This window comes from Seriola aureovittata, chromosome 4, assembly GCF_021018895.1.
Source record: "Seriola aureovittata isolate HTS-2021-v1 ecotype China chromosome 4, ASM2101889v1, whole genome shotgun sequence".
In the NCBI taxonomy this organism is placed as follows: Eukaryota; Metazoa; Chordata; class Actinopteri; order Carangiformes; family Carangidae; genus Seriola; species Seriola aureovittata.
The window spans coordinates 27,033,467-27,055,127 of NC_079367.1; the positions used below are offsets into that span (position 1 = coordinate 27,033,467).

Here is a 21,661-nt window from a genome sequence, read left to right on the forward strand (position 1 = left end):
TGAGACATTTTTTCAACAATACACAAGTTTATTTATTTTGTCTGACTGGTTAATTCACATAATTCAATGAATAAAGTGTCACTTTAAAACACATTGCATACATGTTTTGTATTATTTTAACAAGGTTAACAGGCTATAATATCCTCAATTTCTAAAGTATCTCTAGAAAGCAGTATGTTCAAAGTCTCCTGAATATTCTGTGTGCATGTTCAATAACAAGCATAATACGCTGAATCTATCCTTAGAAAGTCAGTGACACTCAGATCTGCTGACCACTCCAATGATTTGTTTGAAAAAATAAAGCATAAAAGTAGAGTTAAAGCTATAAATGTTTTTGGGACATGTATAAGTAATAAATCTCATATTTAATTTAAACACAGTTGAAACAAAAATTGTTACTTTAACAATATGATTACTATATTAAAATGTGCCTAGCTTCCTCCATCCATTCAAGTGAGAAAGTTCCTCTAACAGGAGCAGACTCTCTGCTACACTGAACACAGAGACACTGAGGAGTGAGACTTGAACCAGGACCCAAACCCAAACCCAGGATAAAGAGGTTCAGTGAATGTGGTGTTGAAGGTGTAGAGGTGGATCAGTGAGTCAGAGGAGACTCTGTAGAAGGACAGGATGCCAGCAGGAAAGTCCAAATAAACTGCTACTCTTTCAGAGAAAGAGGAGGAGAAGACAGATGTTCCTGTCTTATTGTACCAGACATAGTAACTACTACCAGAGCTGTACAGACTCCAGGACCTGTTGTTCATTCCAAACCTGCTGTCATCTCTGTCTCCTTTCCTTTTGATTCCTCTGTAACTCACTGATATATAACACCCTCCTACACATTCAACCTCCCAGTAACAGCGACCAGTACAGTCATTTCTACACAGCAGCTGAGCCCAGTGGTCAAATCTGTCTGGATGATCAGGATATGACTGATCCTCCCTCACAAGTATCACCTTCCTCTTGTTGTCAGACAGTTTGATTTCTCTGTTCACCGTGTTTGAGTCGAATGTGAGTTCACAGGAATCTGATGGAGAGAACAAGACACCAAACAGCTGCAGTTATTGATCTATCATCTGACATGACTCAGGACATCAGTGATCACAATGAGTGTTTTCATGAATCAAATTAAAAACACACTTACACTTCTTCAGACCTGGTCTCAACCACTGGACTCCACCAGGCTCAAGCCTGAAAGGAGAGGGGGGGGGGTATGAGACACAAGCTCTCAGTCTCTTTCTGAGCAGCACAAACAATTGTCACAGCATACGATGAGGACACAAAGTCCTTAATGAAAACTACAGTGGCTGTGGGTTCATTAGACCTCTGGACACAGGACCACATCTGAACCTCAGATTTTTTTTAGTATTGAAGTGAAAGTGACTTGATGGCATGACCTGATTTAACTGTCTTATGTCCTCTTATATCCTTGGTTCAAGATACTGGGAGATTAGTGTCATCACTGTGATTAATGTGTTAACTCTGAACAGTTATCTTAAGTCTGTGGGTTTGTTGTAAAAGAACTCTGCACGCTCAAAGTCACTATATCTGTTCAGGAGCAGTCAAACCAGCTGCAGCTGCTGATACAGCCTGAAATCAAGTCATTTGTAAACATTGGTAGTGAGAATAAAGCTGAAATTCCTGCTCAGGTCCCAGATTACAGCTGATTTCGTAATTGTGATCTGTTCTCGTAAATGTGACAGTGAATGCAACGCGCTTCTGTAGAGATCAGTCATCAGCTGTGACAGAGAAACTGTGTCCAGTGTCTCTCCATACCTGAGGGTGTCCAGGCTCCAGTCTGGATCCTCCAGTCCAGCAGACAGTAGCTTCACTCCTGAGTCTCCTGCATGATTGTAGCTCAGGTCCAGCTCTCTCAGATGGGAGGGGTTTGAGCTCAGAGCTGAAGCCAGAGAAGCACAGCCTTCCTCTGTGACCAGACAGCCTGACAGACTAAACACACACAACACACAGGAACCCCCTATGAACATTTGATAGTAGCTTATTTCCTTATTTTTGGCTCTGGTCCATTTTGGTCCAGGTACATTTGCATTTGTTCAATCATTTAATTCAAAAACTAAAGCAAAAAAAAAGAGAAAATAATGCAACATCCTCATGGAAAGTAATCATGTCTAGAAAGCACTGCTGAAGTTTATTAAAATCTACTTTACACTACCCTACACAGGTTGACTGTTTATCCACTTATGGAAATAAGGTTTCGTTGGTTTACCCATTAATCACAGGGTTGGTGGTTTGATCCCCACCCCTGCCCACATGAATTGCCCTTGGGCAAAAACCTGAACATCAAATTTCCCTGATGGCCAGACGAGCACCTTGCACGGTAGCTCGCTGCCATCTGTGTGTGAATGGGTGAGAGCCAATGTGTAAAGTAACTTGGATAAAATATAAAATGCAGCCATTTACCATTTTTTAGTTTTAGTCAGTGAAGTTTTACTCATGCAAGTCTGAGCATTTTGATGTTCCAGATGTTTCCATCTATCTTGTCTACAATCACCATGGTTACAGTTGTTTCCATCTTTGTTGTGTACAGTTACCATGGTTACAACTGACCACATCTTTACTGAGAGGCTGTTTAACCTCTATGATACTCTTTAATATCAGCATTGTTGAACTTGAGGAATATGTCCACTCATTTAAAACACACAGTAACTCGATCTGACCTGAGAGCCTCCAGTGTACAGTGTGGACTCTGCAGTCCAGCAGACAACAGCTTCACTCCTGAGTCCTGCAGGTTGTTGTTACTCAGGTCCAGCTCTTTCAGACTAGAGGACTGGGAGCTGAGAAGTGAGGACAGAGCTTCACAGCTTCTCTCTGAGAGGTTACAGCCACTTAGTCTGAAGAGATGATTAGAAAGAACGAAAGAAGAAAGGAATTTATTTTCTGTTCTGTTGAAAAGATATTGGTGTGTTTATATGATGATCCATAAATTAATCTGTACACTTACACAGCTTTGTTAGATGCTTTGATCACTGGCAGCAGCCTCAGAAGAGCCTCCTCTGAACCAGAGTATTTCTTCAGGTCAAACACGTCCAGATCTTTTTCTGATGACAGTAAGATGAAGACCAGAGCTGACCATTGAGCAGGGGACAGTTTATCTGTAGACAGACTTCCTGAACTCAGGGACTGTTGGATCTGCTCCACTAGAGACTGATCATTCAGTTCATTCAGACAGTGGAACAGGTTGATGCTTTGCTCTGGAGAGAGAGTCTCTTCGATTATCTGCTTGATGTACTGGACTGTTTCCTGATTGGTCTGTAAGTGACTTCCTGTCTTTGACATCAGGCCTTGTAGGAGATTCTGATTGGTCTCCAGTGAAAGACCCAGGAGGAAGCGTAGGAACAAGTCTAGGTGTCCATTTGGACTCTGTAAGGCCTCGTCCACAGCTCTCTGGTAGAAGTGGGTCTGTGTACATTCAACCTTTCCTTTAGACTTCTTGGAGGTAGATTGTTCGTCTGACATCATCAGATTGACTCCAGAGTTGAAGAAGGTCAGATGGACATGAAGAGCAGCCAGAAACTCCTGAACACTCAGGTGGACGAAGCAGAACACCTTCTCCTGGTACAGGCCTCTCTCCTCTTTAAAGATCTGTGTGAACACTCCTGAATACACTGATGCTGCTCTGATATCGATGCCACACTCTGTCAGGTCTGATTCATAGAAGATCAGGTTTCCTTTCTGCAGCTGCTCAAAAGCCAGTTTTCCCAGAGACTCAATTATCTCCCTGTTCTCTGGACTCCAGTGTGGATCTGTCTCAGATCTTCCATGATACTTGATGTTGCTCAGTTTGGACTGAACCACCAGGAAGTGGATGTACAGCTCAGTCAGGGTCTTGGGCAGCTTACCTCCCTCTCTGGTTTTCAACACATCCCCCAGAACTGTAGCAGTGATCCAGCAGAAGACTGGGATGTGGCACATGATGTGGAGGCTTCGTGATGTCTTGATGTGGGAGATGATTTTGTTGCCCAGTTGGCGATCTGTGAACCTCTTCCTGAAGTACTCCTCCTTCTGTAGGTCAGTGAACCCTCTGACCTCTGTCACCATGTCAACACACTCGGAAGGGATCTGATTGGCTACTGCAGGTCGTGTGGTTATCCAGAGGCGAGCGGAGGGAAGCAGTTTCCCCCTGATGAGGTTTGTCAGCAGCACGTCCACTGAGGTGGACTCTGTAACATCAGTCAGGATCTCAGTGTTGGGGAAGTCCAGAGGAAGTCGACACTCATCCAGACCGTCAAAGATGAACACGACCTGGAACTGATCAAACCTGCAGATTCCTGCTTCTTTGGTTTCAGTAAAGAAGTGATGAACAAGTTCCACCAAGCTGAACTTTTTCTCTTTCAGCACATTCAGCTCTCTGAAGGTGAATGGGAATGTGAACTGTATGTCCTGGTTGGCTTTGTCTTCAGCCCAGTCCAGAGTGAACTTCTGTGTTAAGACTGTTTTCCCGATGCCAGCCACTCCCTTTGTCATCACTGTTCTGATTGGTTCATTTCTTCCAGGTGAGGCTTTAAAGATGTCTTCTTGTCTGATGGTTGTTTCTGGTCTGTGTGGTTTCCTGGCTGCTGCTTCAATCTGTCTGACCTCATGTTCATCGTTGACCTCTCCAGTCCCTCCCTCTGTGATGTAGAGCTCTGTGTAGATCTGGTTCAGAAGGGTTGGGTTTCCCGCTTTACCAATCCCCTCAAACACACACTGGAACTTCTCCTTCAGCTTAGATTTGAGTTTACGTTGATAAAGAGGGGCAAAATGCCCAGAAATTTCAGCAGAAGTTCCTGAATAAACAAATAGAAACAATGTCAGTAAGTTGCTTTAATTTATCATTATCATTGATAGGACAACATAATGGCTAAGGAATAATGATTCCATCTAAGCTTTCACTAAGCAATTCTGGCTGCCAATGGGTACAAAATTTGACGGAAAAATTAAGGCTTGATTGGCTTGAAGTAAGTGTATCTGCCATTGACCAACTAAAACTGGAAGAGGATGGCACTTTTATTTTTCCCCTGTTATCTATTGTTTGCTTTCCACAACCACTGGCAGCCAGAAACAAACATCTGGCGATGATTCTGGCGGTGGCCTTTACAAAATGAGCAGTGGTGAAACTTCTGTTATGATCTAGGAGTTGATTAAACAGAAAGTGTTCTGCTCTTTAATACCAGCATTAATACCATTTAGAAATATTGGAGGGGGGTAGAAATCCTCTTACTGTTCTGCAGAGAGTCAGCCAGCTCTTCCTGCTTCATTCTCCTCAGGAAGTTCAGAGTGATCTTCAGAAATGCCTCTTTGCTGCTCCTCCTCTGCTCTTCATCCTCACCGTCCAACACCTCCTCATCCTCCGTCTGACTCTCTGAGAATTCTGGACTAAGAACCTTCTGGAGCTTCTTCAGCTCGTCCTTCACAAAAGTAACAATGTTCTCCTCCAGCAGCTGGGACAGAAATCAACACAAACAAAAAATGAAGCAAACGTCAGATCCATGTTAGACAGACTGACAATCCACAGGTCGAAAACTTGAAGCAATGAGATGATTGTGAACAGAATGTAAAAGTAGTTGTTGCACATGTACAGACCATAAATATGGAGTCCAGGTGTGTTTGATGCTGCTGGGCAGACTGACCACTGGGAACCTCTGAGATCTGCTGGTCCACTCTGTGGAGCAATCATGAAGAATGAGCTCACACTCTGTCTGTCTACACAGAGAAAGACACAAGCTAAAGGTCCATGAAGTCATGTTTGGATGTGAACATTGAGTCAGATGAGTGGTAAAGGTTTACCAGTCCTGATGATCACACTGAGAGTGAAACACTCAGTGTTAGCTTAGTTTGGTTTAGTCCCAACAGCTTTCATCAACCCACCCTCCCTCACTGAACGCTGCTGATGTGCCCTGCAGCAAGACAGCTAGACCCTGCAGCTGCTCCAACTCCAGTATCAGACTGGTTGTACTGGGCAGCTCCCAGTATGAAACATGGCAACGAGACAGTAAAGGTTCACTAAGTAATCTGGGATAACTCGAGTCTTACTGTCAGTCACAGCTTACATCTGAGCAGCTGATGGATGTTGTTCCTTAAACTCAGTAATAATATCCTTTGACCAGTTGCTCTTTAAAGTCAGACAGCTGGGTTCAGGAGAGCCTGGTCTCTGCTGCTGGACCCTGAAAAAACAACAGAACTGATGAAGAATGTTCAATCTTTTAATAAACACAACAAAATCTTTTGTATGAAATGCCTTTCCGTCAATTTTAAATTCTTACTTTCCATTGTCAACAGATTGTCTGAAATTAAGAGGAGGATCAAGTGATTGGCTGCTTTTTATGGACACACAGCTGGGTCCAGGTCCAGGCTCGGGTTCAGGTCCAGGTCCAGGTCCTGCAGAGTCTGGTGTGTACTGCTGCTCTGGGCTGCAACACAATACACACAGAGGTTTGAATAATGATGGTGCAGCGATCTGAGTGCTGAGCTTTGACGTGGAAAAGAGTCATGTAGTCAAGTTAGAGATCCTCAGCTCACCTCTGAGATCTCTTCTGGCTCTCATGTTCCCCACACAGAGTGGTTTTACAGGGAGGGACTTCCCCCTCTCTGTCCGCACACTGATCCATGCTGCTTCACATCCACATCAGCTCACACACACTCTCTACCCTAATCTGGAGAGGAAACACAAATCATTCATCTGCACATCAACTGAAATCAACCTTCACATCATTTCTCCTGCTCCTCCACTGCTTGGCTCTTCTTTTCTGTTTCATATCAGTGACAGTTACTTGCAGTGAGGCAGCAGTGTGAGGCAGCGGAAGTCCCCATCAGCTGCTGTTCTTCTAATATCAGTCCACTAGATGGTGTAGTTTGTTTTCTGAAAGCTCAAGTCAGGGCCCGTATTCACAAAGCATTTTACGAACAGTTCTCCTAAGTCGCACTAAAAGTGTCAAAGTCATCTAGGATGCGCTCATTTATTGATTGGTGAATAGATCGGCTCACAGACGGCCGGGTGGTGTCAGCATTGAAAAATTTCCCTGTTGCCAAGTAGCGCCGGTGTTTCAGTTTCGTTCTTAGTTTAAAACCGGAAAAAGATTATACTTTAGTGTACGGACCAACATGGAGATTTAGCGTCAAACACAACAACGATTGAAGTCACTATAGACAAACTGAACGTATAAAACTTACACTCGGTTCAACCAGTCCAAGAGGCTGAAGAAGAAGACTCCCAGCTTGCTGCCTGTAGGAACAAGAGTTTGTGTGTTAATTCTTTCCTTCGATGAGTCACGGCTCCACGTTTAGCTGGAGAAGGCCAGGCCAGAGAGGCTGGAGGAGGAGCAGACTTCTTCTTCTCTGGTTGTGGGCCCTTTCATGGTACTGGGTGTCTCACTATTCTTTGCACGAGAAACAATGAAATACTTGGATCACAGGCCATATTCTTGGATATAACCCGTATCATGCAGGGGCTGAATAACTGCGGTTGTAGACGGTGGTCCTCATTTTGGAGGAATAAAGATTCAACTGGAAACGCAACACCTCTTCCATCTGACAAGCTCTTATCAAAAGTTTTCCTTTCAACGTTGTATGAAGACTTCCACTCCCTCACAATGTTTTCCTATAATATGTAAACTCAACAGGAACGAGGCCATTATTTTCAGGAAACACACTCAATCATTTTTCATCTTTAATTCATCATAAATAACAAATGAATATCTTGCAGTATCTTGGAGATATGAAAATGCACATTGAATAATGGAATTGTTAAACTTTCTGACCCGAGCAGATAAAAACATTGTTGAAGTTAACCAGCTAAATGGCCACAGTAAATAACACAGTTAAAGTCATCTGGTTTCTAGAAACTCTCCAAAAAACACTGACTTTTCACTAAAGCTGCTTCTGTTTGTGTCTCTCAACAAAGTCAAACTGCACATTTTTTGATTTTTAATCATTTTTAATTCTGCATATGTGTTTGCTTATCTTTTTATTTTTCCTGGCAGTTATTTATGTTCAAGAAATGAAATTGTTGACATGTTCCAGTACACAACTCCAGAGACATTATCAGTGATGTTTTCAGCCTCTATGATGCAGTGTGAAGTCACAGCGGATTGAAGGCAGTAATTAAAGTCTAATACATTACCTGTGTGTGAATTCAGGGTCCACCTGCGCGTTAGGGGCCCCTGAAATGGGACACAGTTCTTGTCATCAGTAATTTGTAAACTAGTATTGAACACCAAAAGGTTCACAATACATCTCTGTAGGTTGGTTGGTTTTTCTTTTATTTATTCATCTGTTCTGATTTTGGATTACTTTAATTATTTCATTTTTATTTTTTGATAATATTTTTTGTTAGTCATTAGATTCTTTATATCATTTTTCTTATCTAGCATAGTTAGTTTGGTTAATTACTATTTTGTTTATGTTGGATAATGCATGGGCACCTGAGGTTATTTAGGTAGGTAGACTGGCTTAGGACCAGCATGCACCTGGGTGGGCCTATGATTTTACACCAGAGCAGGAGCCATACCACTGTGCCTCCAGCGTTTGACTATATCTTGAATTTTCAACGTAAATTGGGCAAACGGAAACAATCTAATATAATTGATTATTCTCTAGTCAGACAGGAGAGTATGGAGGGACCACCACGACGTACAAGGTGACAGTAGGCCTAGAACATTTTACATAGGGTGGCAAAGGTGTGGCAAGAGGTCTTGGCAGGGTGGCATGGGAGGATGGTCCGTGGGAATCCCTATGTAAATGGTTTCAACAAAAGATCCACAAAAACACTTTAAATAATTTATTGATATATCATGCCCTGTATCAACACACTAACCAAGGGATTCTAGTTTCTACAACAAAATTCAGTTTGGCACTCTCATAATAGCAGCAGGCACAAGATTAACAATGCACACTGACACAAGACAAAAACTAGATAAAAGGGCAACACACTAGATAAAACAACAATATACCATGTGGTCCATCTGGAACTGCAGTAGGAGGACCCTCTGTCTCCCTGTCATCATCATCTGCCTCCTCATCACTCCCTGCCTCTGTCCCTTTTTCTGAATCTGAATCCTCATCTTCATCCATCACATTCATTTCTTCTTTTTCCTCTTCTCCTTCACTTATTTCTTAATCTCCTCGTTCTGAGGCCTCCTCCTCCTCCTGCTCTGACCCTCCTGCTCTATCCAGCGTACTGTCTTCTCCTCCTTTTTTCGTTCCTCTCCTTCTCTTCCACCTGTTCAGTCCTCAGCATTTTCTTGCCAAAAAAACTGGCAATATCCCCACTTTTACATTTCCTTTTCATTTTTAATCACTCCAGCTGCTCTGGCCTGCAAGGGTCAAGATGTGAAAAGCTCTGGTTAAAATCCTTGTATGTTTGTTGGCTAATAAGTATAACAAATATAAAATCAGAATAGATTTATCACACACACACAAGCAGTTATGTTTAGACTATAGTCCCATTGTACTTGTTATTTTCCCAGTTTGACAGTGAAGGATGTAACCTGGTTTAATTTGCTCTCCTAGTATGGTCACTGTCAGTTGTAAGTTAACGCCCCTGAAACGGCGACCCTCTGTTAAACGTTATGGATTCAAACATGCCAGTTTTTATTATTTTGTATCAAACTCTTCTTGTCTTTACTAAAATCAAAACTAATCAAAGGGCAAAAATGCTCCTATAAATCACGGGCGAGTGATTTCACAGCTGACCCCCCCCCCTGTAGATCCACCCCTGCAGTAGGCTACTTTTTGGTAGCCTTGCTAACATATTGGTGTGAACTTACTGTATGAGGGGGGTTACTGCACTGTATCTGTATTTTAAACTGATATGGTAATTTAATGCTAGTTTCATACTCATTTTCGAACAGCTTTCATTTTTATCACTAGTTTGTACTCGTGTAATGTGGCCCTCTAGGTGGTCAAAACATAGAACTTCAACTCATTGAATTAGTAAAGACTGTGTTAATGCAGACATTACAGTATACTACAGCTTCTGGTGAACAAAACTAAAGCAGTTAAAAAGGAGATTATATAAGATTGTGATATGGAGGAAACTTTCCTGAACAAAACTGATTAGAAACAAATGTACTCATTATGAAAGGAACATGTTAAATGTTTTATAGTGGGCACATTTAGAATACGGTATTCTTCTGTGGATATTCATACTGTACTGACGAACACTGTAGTGGACAACATGAAGCCTTTCACCAAAGATCCTCTATACAGTCTCTGCCTTCTCTATGTAATGCAGACCATATTGATAATCATTAGTGTTTACTGCGCTCCAGTGGTCACAGTGAGTAACTAAAACTACACGCCACAAGCAACAAAGCAGATACTCCTGTGATACAACGTCACAGAAATTGTGCCTCTAATTAAAACATTTAAAATTTAAAACCATCAGGCATCACCTCTATCAAGCCTTAAGGCGTACATGTAGAGCACTGAATTCTTGCAAAAAAACTTGCAAGAGAAACAAAGGTGTAGTTACACGCTATGACCTCTGGACAAAAGCATTTGCCAAATCAACAAATGTAAATGTAAACCACTGAGAGCTGTTAAAGCAGCTATAAAGACACATGAATGCTTCTGGTAAAGATATTCAGAACAGGTTCACAAGCAGGAGGCTCTCTTATACAGGAATCTCTTGTCAAAATCTAGTTTTAATAGATTTAATATTTCAGTCGCTGCTATGCTTACATGGTGCAAACTTGTGTTTACTCACATGATTCCAGCATAGAAATACTGTTTGGTGTCTGGATCTTGATGTAGATGAATATACAAACACAGATCGTTTGTTTTGAAATCTCAATTTGCAGCTCCCATGTTTATGTTTGTGTTTATGTTTGTGTGTGAAGATTTGTCCATGAATCCAAAGCATTTTTTTTTTTATAGGAACCTTTTATTCATACATGTACAGTGATATATACAGCATAAAAGAAATTGGAATAATAGGCTACTGTGATAATGCAGACAGGGAATATTAGGGAGGCTGACAGTGAGCCACAACATGGAAGATGAGTGTTTTAAAAAGACCAATATCTGAAAAGGATTTACAAAGCAGCATTTCCTTACACTTTAAAAGCATTTTGCATTTTATTGGTTAAACTACAAGAATAAACTTCCTCCGTTTCCCTCTTATCAAAAGAAAGAAATCTGCCACTGAGAAGTCGGAGCTGCTGTTCTCAAAAGTAACACTAGAGGACAGGTAGAGACCGTTAAGCTTATATCTTCATCTGTTACAGAAGCACAGTAAAATGAGCAGTTCTTCACATTTAATCTGGCATTGAAGCATTACAGTAAAAGAGTGAAGATATTAATATTCAGTCCTGAAAATGATATTTTACGCAGCCAAATGAGTTAGGACAGAGGGTGAGCTACAGCATGGAAATATTTATGACTGAGTGTGTGTAATCTGATCTCTACTGCAGAAATGCACTTCCTAAATTGTAAAAAAAAAAAGGACCTATTAGTAGCTATGGTTTCCACCATGGTTAAGTGAGTCCTGCTGCTACTGACTATTGTTCACAGCTGAGGATTTCTCCCATTTTCCCAGGTCAGTTGAGACATTTATATCTGAGTCAGTTGGCCATTAACAAGCAGAAACATGAACAGACAATATATTATGGATAGTGGCTGATATTTTGTCCGGAGAAGGGGGGTGTGTTGCCAAGCTTCATGATAACGACATGACTGCAGATCTGCTCATTGTCATCTCACGGACTGAATGTTTATGAGTCTGAGGTTCAGCTTTGAGAAAGGCTCCTAAGGACCAGCCTGTTGCCTCGGCTGTTGTCATCTCAGGCAGCGACGTCCCAGCACTTAACAATAATGTCCACATGCCTCTCAGCTCAGTAAGTCTTTCATTACCTTTAAACTCAGCTGTCATTCTTCTCCAAGAAGACATTTCTCCACCTACATTTTCCAACCCTCCATCCCTTGTCCTCCTCAAAGTCTCTTCAAAGTTTTAAGGATATATTAAACCATGTATAAAAATATCTGTACATCACATTAATCTTTCCATTCACAGCTCACAGCGGTTGTCTACAGTCTTGTAGCGGTCCATGATATTCAGGACATCCTCCAGGATGGACGGACCCAGATCTAGGTCTAACCCCGCCATAGACTCTGACCGTGACACACTGGATGAGGCTGTGAGACCGGCCGGGTGAAAGGCCGCACAGGGAGACTCGCTGCGTTCACTCCTCAGGTCCTCGTTGCTCAGACCAGCGTCAGAGTCCAGACTGAGGCCCCGGCGAACGTCCAGGGGCCCGCAGGTTTCTGACATGGAGTCCTCAGAGGAGACCTCTGAGAAGGAGCCGGAGGAGGGGACGAGCCTGCGGATGGCGGGGGAGAGGGAGATGTCACGGCAGGGCTCTGACGCCAAGCGGCCCACCACGCCGTTCTCAAAGAGCGACAGAGTCGGGTGCTGCTGGCTGTGGTTGTCTGTGTGACTGTGGCCGTTGGACTGTTTGTGGCTTGTCTCTGTGGGCGGCTGCTGCTGCTGCTGCTGCTGCTGGTGGTGGAAGTAGTTTTGCTGAGAGGGCAGAGAGGGAGGGGAGGGGTCGTCCAGGTGGAGGCGTGGGGGTTTGGGTGGAGCCTGTTCGTGGGCGATGAACACAGGCATGGAGATGGTGGTCTTCAGCAGGCCGGCGGAGGAGTGCTGATAGTGGTAACCGTTGTAGGCGTAGTTGTGTGAGTCCTGTTTGGCAGTGAAGCCCTCGTCCAGGCGTCTCTCCACGCTTTGCGAGCGTGCGTGACCGTTTTGTGTCCGGCTCAGGGACGGCAGCATGTCCATCTTACCCTGGAGGAAACCCACGTCTCCAAACATGTCGCCCTCCCCTTCGGGACCCACATGGGCACTGTGACGTACGTCGCCCAGCGGGGGGCTGATCATGTCACCTGAGAGGACGTCACGTAGCTTCAGCTTCTTTCCCTTCTTGGGAGTTGTAGTTTTTAAGTATATTGGCGTCTTTGCCGGCATTTTGCTCCTGAGAAAAACTCTGTGTGCTTCTCTGTATCTGAGAGGAGAGGTCAGGCTCCTCGGGTCTGGCCAGGACAGGCACCTCTGTGGGTTTGAGTAGCAGTCAGTTTCTCAGGGTGAGTCAAACCAGCGGGAGAAATGTGACTAAAAGCAAACACAGCAGCTCACAAAGCAAACTCCCTGGGTAAGAAGTTCCCCTGGCTCTCTCCACTTCCAGCTAAGGGATCCAGTCTGTGTCGCTTCTCCGTGTGAGTATACAAGTATTTAGGTCGGTCAGTGTAGCAACAGCAACTCTGGGGGTTGTGCCTCACACTGACATGTGACTCGGGGTGGGGTGGGGGGGGTGAAGGGGGGGAGAGGAGGAAGGCCTTGACCTCAGATCAGCACCCTCTGTCTTTTTCTCATACACAGAAAAGCCATATCTAGGCGGACACTGGGCCCTCCTCTCTTCAAAACATACACACTCTCCTGTTTATCCCTCTTCAGCCAAGGGGGATGAAGGGATGAAGAAGACGATCTCTGTCGGCTGTCGGGTTAGTCCTCTGAATTCTTCACACACTTCAGGAATGTGACATCAAAACACTGGAGATCTGTGAGGAGAAACCAGAGAGAAAAAGGAGTCAGAAAGAGCTGAAGGCGGAGGGAGGGAAAACAAGGGGAGATGGATGGGGCGAAGGGGAAGGGAGGAGGCAGGAGCTGGGGGAGAGAGGAATGAAGGCAGGGGGAGATTTACAACCTCCTTTTCAGTGAGCCAGAGGACATGATGATGGAAAACACTCCAAGAATCGCGAGTGTTTGCTGAGAGGGGTCTGCCCGCCCCAAACTGTGTGACAATATGACTGGAGGACTTGTGGGTGTTGAGGCTGCTCTTACAGTGAGTCAGGCAGTGAATCAGTCCAGAAAATTGGTCACGCATTCCCCAAGACCCCTCAGCATCGTTAGTGGAAACACAAATTACTGCATGGAAATGGTTGGTTTTAAACACTCCTGCCTTCACGACGCCGCGTCCTGTTATCAGCGAAAAATCTTAAAGTCTCTTTCCCGGGACAAGCACTGTGAATTATGGGATGACTCGCGGGTCAAGCCTCAGGGCTCTGTGATCTCGTGATCCCATCACCATCCTAAATGTCCCTTTGGTATTTAACTCTTTAAACATAAATGTTGAGAGAGAGAAACCTCAGGGGTTTAGGAACAGAATGAGAGTCTGAGCACTTTAAGAAGGCGATCCTGGCCCTGACAAAAGCTGGTGAGGAAAAGCTGACTTTATGATGAGGACTTAAAATCTAAAAAAAGAAAAAGAGAGTTTAATTTAAGAAAGTACAATCACTTGCTTTAGTAGAATGAGGTTGAATTTTGTCTTAGAAATCTGGTCTAAAGTTTCTATAAAGCAAACTGATTACTTAACAGTTATTTAATCATGAATTCAGTTTTTCATTCTTACCTAATTTTCAGATCTTGTGACTTGAAGTGTGTCTGAATGCTGTGTAGGTGAATGTATGCTCACTATTGTTAAAAACCAAAAAACAGCTTTGAGTTTAAAAAAATCACCCTGTGATGTTCATCTTATGACCCTCAGTTCACAGGCCCGCCTCGTATTTACTGAGGAGATGCACTGAAGAATGTGTGGACTGTCATGTGAGGGACAGTGTGGATCCTGACACTGTTGAACCTGATCATATTCATCAAATAAGACTTCACTTTTTTCATTATCGTACAGACTGAGGCGGAGACTCATCTGTATTCTCCAGTGGGTTTGGATTCTGAGGATCTGAAGAAAGTTTTAATCCAACCAGTATCAGACTACTGTCAACAACAGCACCGTTAGTGTCTAGTGATTAATGTTACAGCTCAGATCTATATCAGAGATTTTCAGAATTTATTTTTAGTTCTGTGATTGTTTTTGAAACAATCTAGTACTCATGGGTGGGCTTCACAGAGATAAACATGTGAGGCGAGTACAGAAGAAGGATCATTTCTCTGATTGAGTCTCAGATGAGTCAGACTGTCTTTCACTCATACTACAGTAGTTCTACATTAGATGGAGCTGATATGTCCTTCTTATATTTTGCAGCTGCTTCACAGGGAGTTCTTCGGAAACAAGATAGTGTCATAGGTTTCATCATTTTTGGTGGAGTCTCCATATTACAGCATGTAGAGCCGCACAGTGTCTCTCGTGTATGATGTTAGCCACCGTGGGGACATGCTATCATTACCAGCTACCAGCATTTTTCCTTCTTTGAATTTTGCTATGAAAAAAAAAATTGTTCATGTAGCAAAGCTTTTGTTACAAATAGGACTACTTGTGTATTAGTCTAACTCGCATAAAAAAAACAAACAAACAGTGTAATAATAATGAAATACTTAAGAAAACCCTGACTGGAATAATCAGTTTTTTCATGGCAGGCATCACTCTGCCAAAGTAGGTGATCATATTATATATATATATATATATATATATATATATATATATATATATGTATGTATATCATATATCACAAAGTTGGATAAATTATCTTACATAAAAAATGAAAAGAGAAAGGTTACATAAATAAAGACAAACAGACATCTATACTAAATATAATAAACCTTATTTTACATTTCAAGTCCTTTTGTTGCTTTAACAAACTCACTTCACAGTTTGCACAAAGTTTCACTTTCTAGATGAGCCATAATCCTGGGAACATGACCTCTCCCGCACAAACTTCCCACTAAGCACTGATTCGGGGATCTACAGGCTAAAACACATTCAGACAATACCTCTAGTTTAAAACTGAGATAAATTTGGTGGAAAAGTCAAAGTTTGTTGGATGTCAGGAGTATCTAAATTCATACATTACCACACGTGGTAAGAACCTGCTTCTTGTCGAAATCTCATCATCGGAATACTTTTGAAACGACCGTTAAATTAAACCGACTGGTTGTAGATAACAGATCAGTTCTGGGTAAGTGCTGAGTAACTAACCCTAACCCTGACCCCGTCCCAGCAGGAGCTGGACAGAAGTGGAACAAGTGAAGCATCGGATTAGTTGGTACACGAGAGAGATTCACTGTCCATCTGCTGTAATCAGCTCAGTGCTGACACACCTCTGTGATCACATACACAGGAGTCTGCGACTGAACAGGTCAGAGATTTTCCTGCTGCCATTGTTCCTTATCAACACTCTGCAGCTCAGTTTACTGTGTGTTTCTTTATAAAGACAAATTGACCCAAAAGACTTTGCTGTTATTGACAGAGACGGGTGGTGCCATACTCTCAGTCTATGGATTAACCACTCCGGTCCAGACTGACATATCCCAACAACTCTTTCTGTTAAATTTGGTGCACACCTTCAATGTCCCCAGAGGATGTATTATATTTACATGGTGGTGGTCCCTGGACTTTCATCCAGCGCGTCCATCAAGTCAACATTTAAGTTTGTCTAATACTTTGGTTTATGACCAAACTAGTGACATTTCCACCCGGCTCGCCTGTAGTTTATGTTCAGTATTAAACAAATGTTAGCGTGTAAACAGGACAGACTAAGATGGTGAACATGTTAAATATTATAACTGCTGAATATCAAACGTTAGCATGTGGCTCAAAGCACAGAAGTGAGCATCACTGTAGACTCTTACTCTTGCTCTTATTCACAAGAGTGGAAGAAGTTTTATGGTAGAAAAAAGTTTCAGCAGCTTAAAACAATCTGGTTTCAGGGTCAAAATCAACAAGCAATAGCTTCTTTCTAAAAGTGCCATTCAGCAACCATTTAAAAATACTAAAATACTAAAGGATTTGTCCCTACTCCAACTTTTTAAATAGGAAAATCTTTCATTTCTGTCTCTCATCATTACCCAAACACATCTATCAACCACCAACAAGAAATAAAATCGATTCTCTCCATGTGACTGTCAGATCATCTGATCCCCAGATTCATTAAGGATGAGATTTTAAATAGTTGAGTCTAATTCAAGCCACTGGGTCATAAAAAACTACACATTCACTCTCATTCAAACACAAAGAAAACAACAACAGCTGTATTTATGCAGCACAAAGTCAAGCGAAGAAGTGGAACAAATATCTGTGTTAAAAACCTATGACATCTGATGAAGGGAGGACGTGCACTGTTGGCTCCATAAAAGCCCACAAAAACAACCAGACTGTGAAATGTGACAGCAGTGAGACCACAACTATAAAAACACACATAAATATAATAACAGTGTAGAAGTGAACCAGTCAGAACTGGTTCACACGAGAGTCAGAACTGTTTCACAGGGGTGAAGACACTCCTGCTGAGATGCTGAGCTGACAGTTTTCTGCTACATTTCATCACTGATTTCCCATTGATGAATTATTGTGTTTGAGTCAGAGGAGAGGTGGATGTGAAGATCTGCCCTTCAGCTGTTTAAAGGAATAGTTCATCCAAATAAGGAAAACGGAGTCATAAATCTGTCAACCGGCCACACACCTTCATCAGCCAAAAGACGACATACTGTACTGTATATGGAACAAGTGTGTTGTCCCGAATCATATGTTTCATCTTGCTTATCAAGAAGGGAAAACATCTTTGGCTGCACAGTTGAGAACAGATTTTCCTCCTGACAACAGCTTGTATGAGCGGTGTGATTAGGAAAAAGTGAAAAGTTATTTTCTTTTGTACTACTCAAAGTAGAACTGATAGTTGCTGATAATTAATCAATCCTTTCAGTCATTTTTCAAGAAACAATTCTTGAAATGTCTCAGATTTTTTAAACGACTTGACAAATATTCTGGTTTACAGGTCGTTGAATGTTTACAGTTTGTGATAAGTTTTGCTAAGTTTGTCTCAAAAGCCTTGAAGAGAAGGTAAGATGGATCATTTCATTTTCATTTGTTCTGATTTCTTCAGTTTTATCTGGTAAATGTTTTTGCCAATCATTTATGAAGTGTGTTGATTTGGTTATTTTGGCTCTTTTTTTTGTAGTGTTCTTGTTGGAAATGCATTTGCATCACTCTTGACCTGACGTTTGAGTTTTTACAAAAGGTAAAAATTCACTCATTTATTCATTCATTCATTCAATTTACTACTGATGTTAGCTTGGCCATCTATTCACAGCTCCAGACATCCCACTGCTTCATGGCTAAACAGCTGCACTACAACATCAACCTTTTTTTCTTTATCCTGTTTTCACTCAAAAAGCTTTGTGTAAATATAAGACCTACAGCAGCAAACATTCCCCTTTATGAGCACAGGGCAGACATGTGATTTTCAAGATCTACAAACTTCAGCTGAGGTTTCAGCTCAGTGAGAGTGAGTAGGCTGTTCTTTAATGTCATCAGTGAGGAAATTCAATCAGTGAAGAGTCACACACTCCCACACTGTGCTCAGTGCTGGGTCAGGTTGAAATATAGTTAGTTTTAATATGTTCCTGATCTAATCATTACTTATGTGATGTTACATCTCAGTTATTATCTAGTTAATATCTATAGGCAAATATAGGTAATATTAAATCAATCAAAACCCAAATTAGAAAAAGTCACTGCAGAGGCACCAGCAGATGTAAAGTAGATCATATCTTCAATAGAAGTAGTACAAGTAATACACACTCTAAGATAATCAGTGTTTGAAGTGAAATAGTAATCACACACACACACACACACACACACACACACACACACACACCCTTATCGGAAGCTTTCCAGTGTCAATGAGGCATGAGTTGCATGTTTGTCTTACAGTTTCGTCATTAAGGTTCCCAGGTCTGTTCTGGGCACACACGCGCACACACACACACACACACACACACACAACACACACACACCCACACACACCCACACACCCACACACACACACACACACACACACACACACACACACACACACACACACACACACACACACACACACACACACACACACACACACACACACTAATCTGTACTATAGGGCCTAATCCCTATAGCCTCACTCCAATAACCTAAAAGTAATTGACCTTAACCCTCACACAAAGTCTGAACCCTCAAACGTCCCTTTGAAGAAGTGCAGTTCTCCCTCTCCACAAATAAACATCTTATTGCTCCTCAGGTCACCACAGTTTAAATGCTGATAGTTTTGAGGGAGGAAACAGTCCAGAGTTGGTGTTTCTTTCTTCCATACCTCACCTTTCCAGGAAGCTGGAAATTGGGGCACTGCTGATGATGCAATCAGCCACAGAGGAGGCTGATCTGACATCTGTTTCTGCTCTCAGGCTCCATTTGCTGCCTGTCTCCACTAAGTCAGGACAGAGGAGCAGCGAGCCACCCGTGAGCCCTGTCATCTTCTAGAACAAAAACATAGAGACGAACATGCCCTGAACGCACCACGGCCCGCTCCTCTCATTGTTGTTATCAATCCGCGGTGTCTTGCGTCACGCGTAATTGCGCACAGCAGGCGATTGTTGACCGAAAAAAAGCCTTTTGCTCTTCTGCTAATCCGTTTGTTTTTACCATATAAGTAAAGCAGATTTTGTGTCCGCTCTGGTATGGCTCTTTCCCCCTGTGAGGCTTCTCTATATCCCACTTATTTATTTCTATCCATCTATTTTTTCTTTGTGACTTATTAGATTGAATTGTGGAACGTTTTCTTGTCTCATTTATTAAGAAATAAAATCGGAGAGTAGAGCTATTGTATGTATTATATGGGTTTTGTGTTGGTGGTTGTGCGTAGTAAGGGTTGTGTTGTGTACTGTGAGTCTCATTGTGAGTATGAATGATATGGATGTGCATTGAAGTATCTGTTGAAGTATTGTTTATGAAATTAAGGGAACCCCAGGAAGAGTAGCCATTGTTATAACACAGTGACTAACGGTGATCTAACTAAATACAAAGATGACTATAAGTGTGTGTCTGCTTTGTGACTTAATGATGATCAACTTTCCTGTGAGGGGTCGAGGTGTGTGTAAAGAGTATTCAGGTTATTTTGGTCTCAGATTAGCTCATACTCAACACTGAAGCATCAATATGAATAAGTTTATACTCCTTAAAACCCTGCTGAGGAAAAGCTGTGGCTGTGATTCACCTCCAACAGGGTGTGGAAGAAAACTGGTTCTGGGAACTGATTTCAGGTGGCTTCTCTTTCATTTCCTCTCTGCTAGAGAGGAGAATATGACCCAATAATCCAAAACAAAAACTCATCAACCCCTCGTTCTAACCACGGATGGAGATAAGAGACACAAGAGTACAGCCACACTGCAGTAGTTACCTCCCTCTGCCCCCTCTCTGTCTCTCCCCGCCGTGTGTGTTGTGTAACTACAGCCTCTGAGATCATCCCTGTCCTCCTGAAGACTGTCTCGCCGCTTGACTGATTGGTACCAGTGGAGCAAACCAAACAATCTCTTTCTAGTCTAATCCGCCCTGACAGTCACAGATACAGCACAGCCAGGTCTATTTTCAATCAGCTGCTGCGGCTCTGATTGGCCCATTATTGACCCTCTCATTCAGGGACAATCCTCTGTTTACCATGTAAGAGCTATGGCTTCTGCTTAAGAATGAATTAACACAGTTATTATTGCTGCATTATACAGAGGCTTTTAAGATACAACCAGATCAAAATGCCCATATTGTCTCATATAGCAGCACGAAAGCCCCCCTGCAGAGAGCTATTAGTCTTTGGCAAGACAGAGGGTTTTATTCCTGGAGCAGTGCAGGTAGCAGCAATTTCAACTGTGAGTCACTGGACCTGTTTTCAAATTGTGTAATATTTCTCCAGCGCTTGTCTGCCCTTCCTTTTTGGGGAATTTCGCACAGGAACAACCAGGGCGCACCATCTCTCACTGTTCCCGTAACACTTAATCTGCTTAGATATTAAATCATTATGACCCGGGCAGGCTGAGATTTTCCAAAATAAACTTGGGTGAAATAAATATAACTTCTCATATCGGGATATAAACAGAAGTCACTATAAAAACTCCTCAGAGATCATTCAAAAAAGACGAGTTGATAATAAGGGATAAAAACTTGTCTGTCTGACAAGCTTGGGGAGGTCGACTCCTACATTTAGGTTTTTCTCTCCACTACAACTACACGTTGCGCACATTGAAACCAAAGGGAGTGTCACAGTCACACACAGTGTAGCCAAGGCTTTTATGTTGACAAATAAAACGTTACACTGGTCAGTTTTCTCTCTTTTTGTTGGTCACATAATAGAAAACAATATGTCTATTCAACAGGTAGGCAGCTGGCCACGGACTGTCCACTGACCACATTTAAAACCATGAAAAAAAAAACCCACACGTGAACCACAAAATAATCGGATCTCTATCAGTGATATTTACCTGTAATATGAAGCGTGGCTCCGTCAGTCCTGGGAAATAAAATCAGTGTAGTTCAGTCGTACAATCCACCGACACAGAGCTCACAGAAGCGGCGCAGGTAAACCTCTTAGCGGCGGGTTATTACTGACTCTGGAGCGCTCTGGACGGAGAAAGTGAAGGGGATCAGCTTCTCACGCAAGGAGAGGCGTCAATGTACCGGACTGAGCACAATGTATGTCCGGTTAGGAATTTCAAATTAAGATGTTCATCTTTGAATACGCGCTGTAACATGTGACGAGTATCTTACCCTGGGGCCAGTTTGAGTCAGCAAAACTTTCGAAACGGGGGGAACAAAGAAACACAATTTAACTATACAAAGTTATTATTCTGTACAATTTCCATTTCCCCTGATTTTCTCTCTGCTTCTTCTTGGCGTCAATTACAAGATAT

The 21,661-nt window shown here is 42.4% G+C and overlaps 2 protein-coding genes across 3 annotated transcripts; both read right to left on the bottom strand.

Moving 5' to 3' along the window:
- Positions 1 to 7: 7 nt before the first annotated feature.
- Positions 8 to 8,174, bottom strand: LOC130168273 (NLR family CARD domain-containing protein 3-like). Of its 2 annotated transcripts, none has more exons than XM_056375010.1 (11): positions 7,171 to 8,174; positions 6,520 to 6,648; positions 6,264 to 6,410; positions 6,051 to 6,164; positions 5,584 to 5,662; positions 5,222 to 5,441; positions 2,963 to 4,787; positions 2,679 to 2,852; positions 1,777 to 1,950; positions 1,145 to 1,191; positions 8 to 1,027 (listed from the first exon to the last, which is right to left on the bottom strand). In XM_056375010.1, the coding sequence occupies exons 2-11, from the start codon at positions 6,606 to 6,608 to the stop codon at positions 489 to 491; spliced, it is 3,408 nt and encodes a 1,135-aa protein (XP_056230985.1). In that variant the 5' UTR covers positions 6,609 to 6,648; positions 7,171 to 8,174; the 3' UTR covers positions 8 to 488. The 2 variants fall into 2 exon arrangements, with proteins under 2 accessions (XP_056230985.1, XP_056230984.1); XM_056375009.1 differs by having other exon boundaries at positions 6,520 to 6,653; positions 7,171 to 8,173.
- A 589-nt stretch (positions 8,175 to 8,763) lies between these two features.
- zgc:154093 (uncharacterized protein LOC777623 homolog) lies at positions 8,764 to 21,405 on the bottom strand. The gene is made up of 2 exons (XM_056374935.1): positions 21,233 to 21,405; positions 8,764 to 13,554 (listed from the first exon to the last, which is right to left on the bottom strand). The coding sequence occupies exon 2, from the start codon at positions 12,962 to 12,964 to the stop codon at positions 12,005 to 12,007; it is 960 nt and encodes a 319-aa protein (XP_056230910.1). The 5' UTR covers positions 12,965 to 13,554; positions 21,233 to 21,405; the 3' UTR covers positions 8,764 to 12,004.
- Between the last annotated feature and the right edge of the window lie 256 nt (positions 21,406 to 21,661).

Coding starts and splice junctions, on each gene's coding strand:
- LOC130168273 (XM_056375010.1), bottom strand. CDS start 6,608: ATGGATCAGTGTGCGGACAGAGAGGGGGAAGTCCCTCCCTGTAAAACC. Junction 6,165..6,263: donor CAATCTGTTGACAATGGAAA/GTAAGAATTTAA, acceptor TTGTTTTTTCAG/GGTCCAGCAGCAGAGACCAG. Junction 1,951..2,678: donor TGTACACTGGAGGCTCTCAG/GTCAGATCGAGT, acceptor GTGTGTGTTTAG/TCTGTCAGGCTGTCTGGTCA.
- zgc:154093 (XM_056374935.1), bottom strand. CDS start 12,964: ATGCCGGCAAAGACGCCAATATACTTAAAAACTACAACTCCCAAGAAG.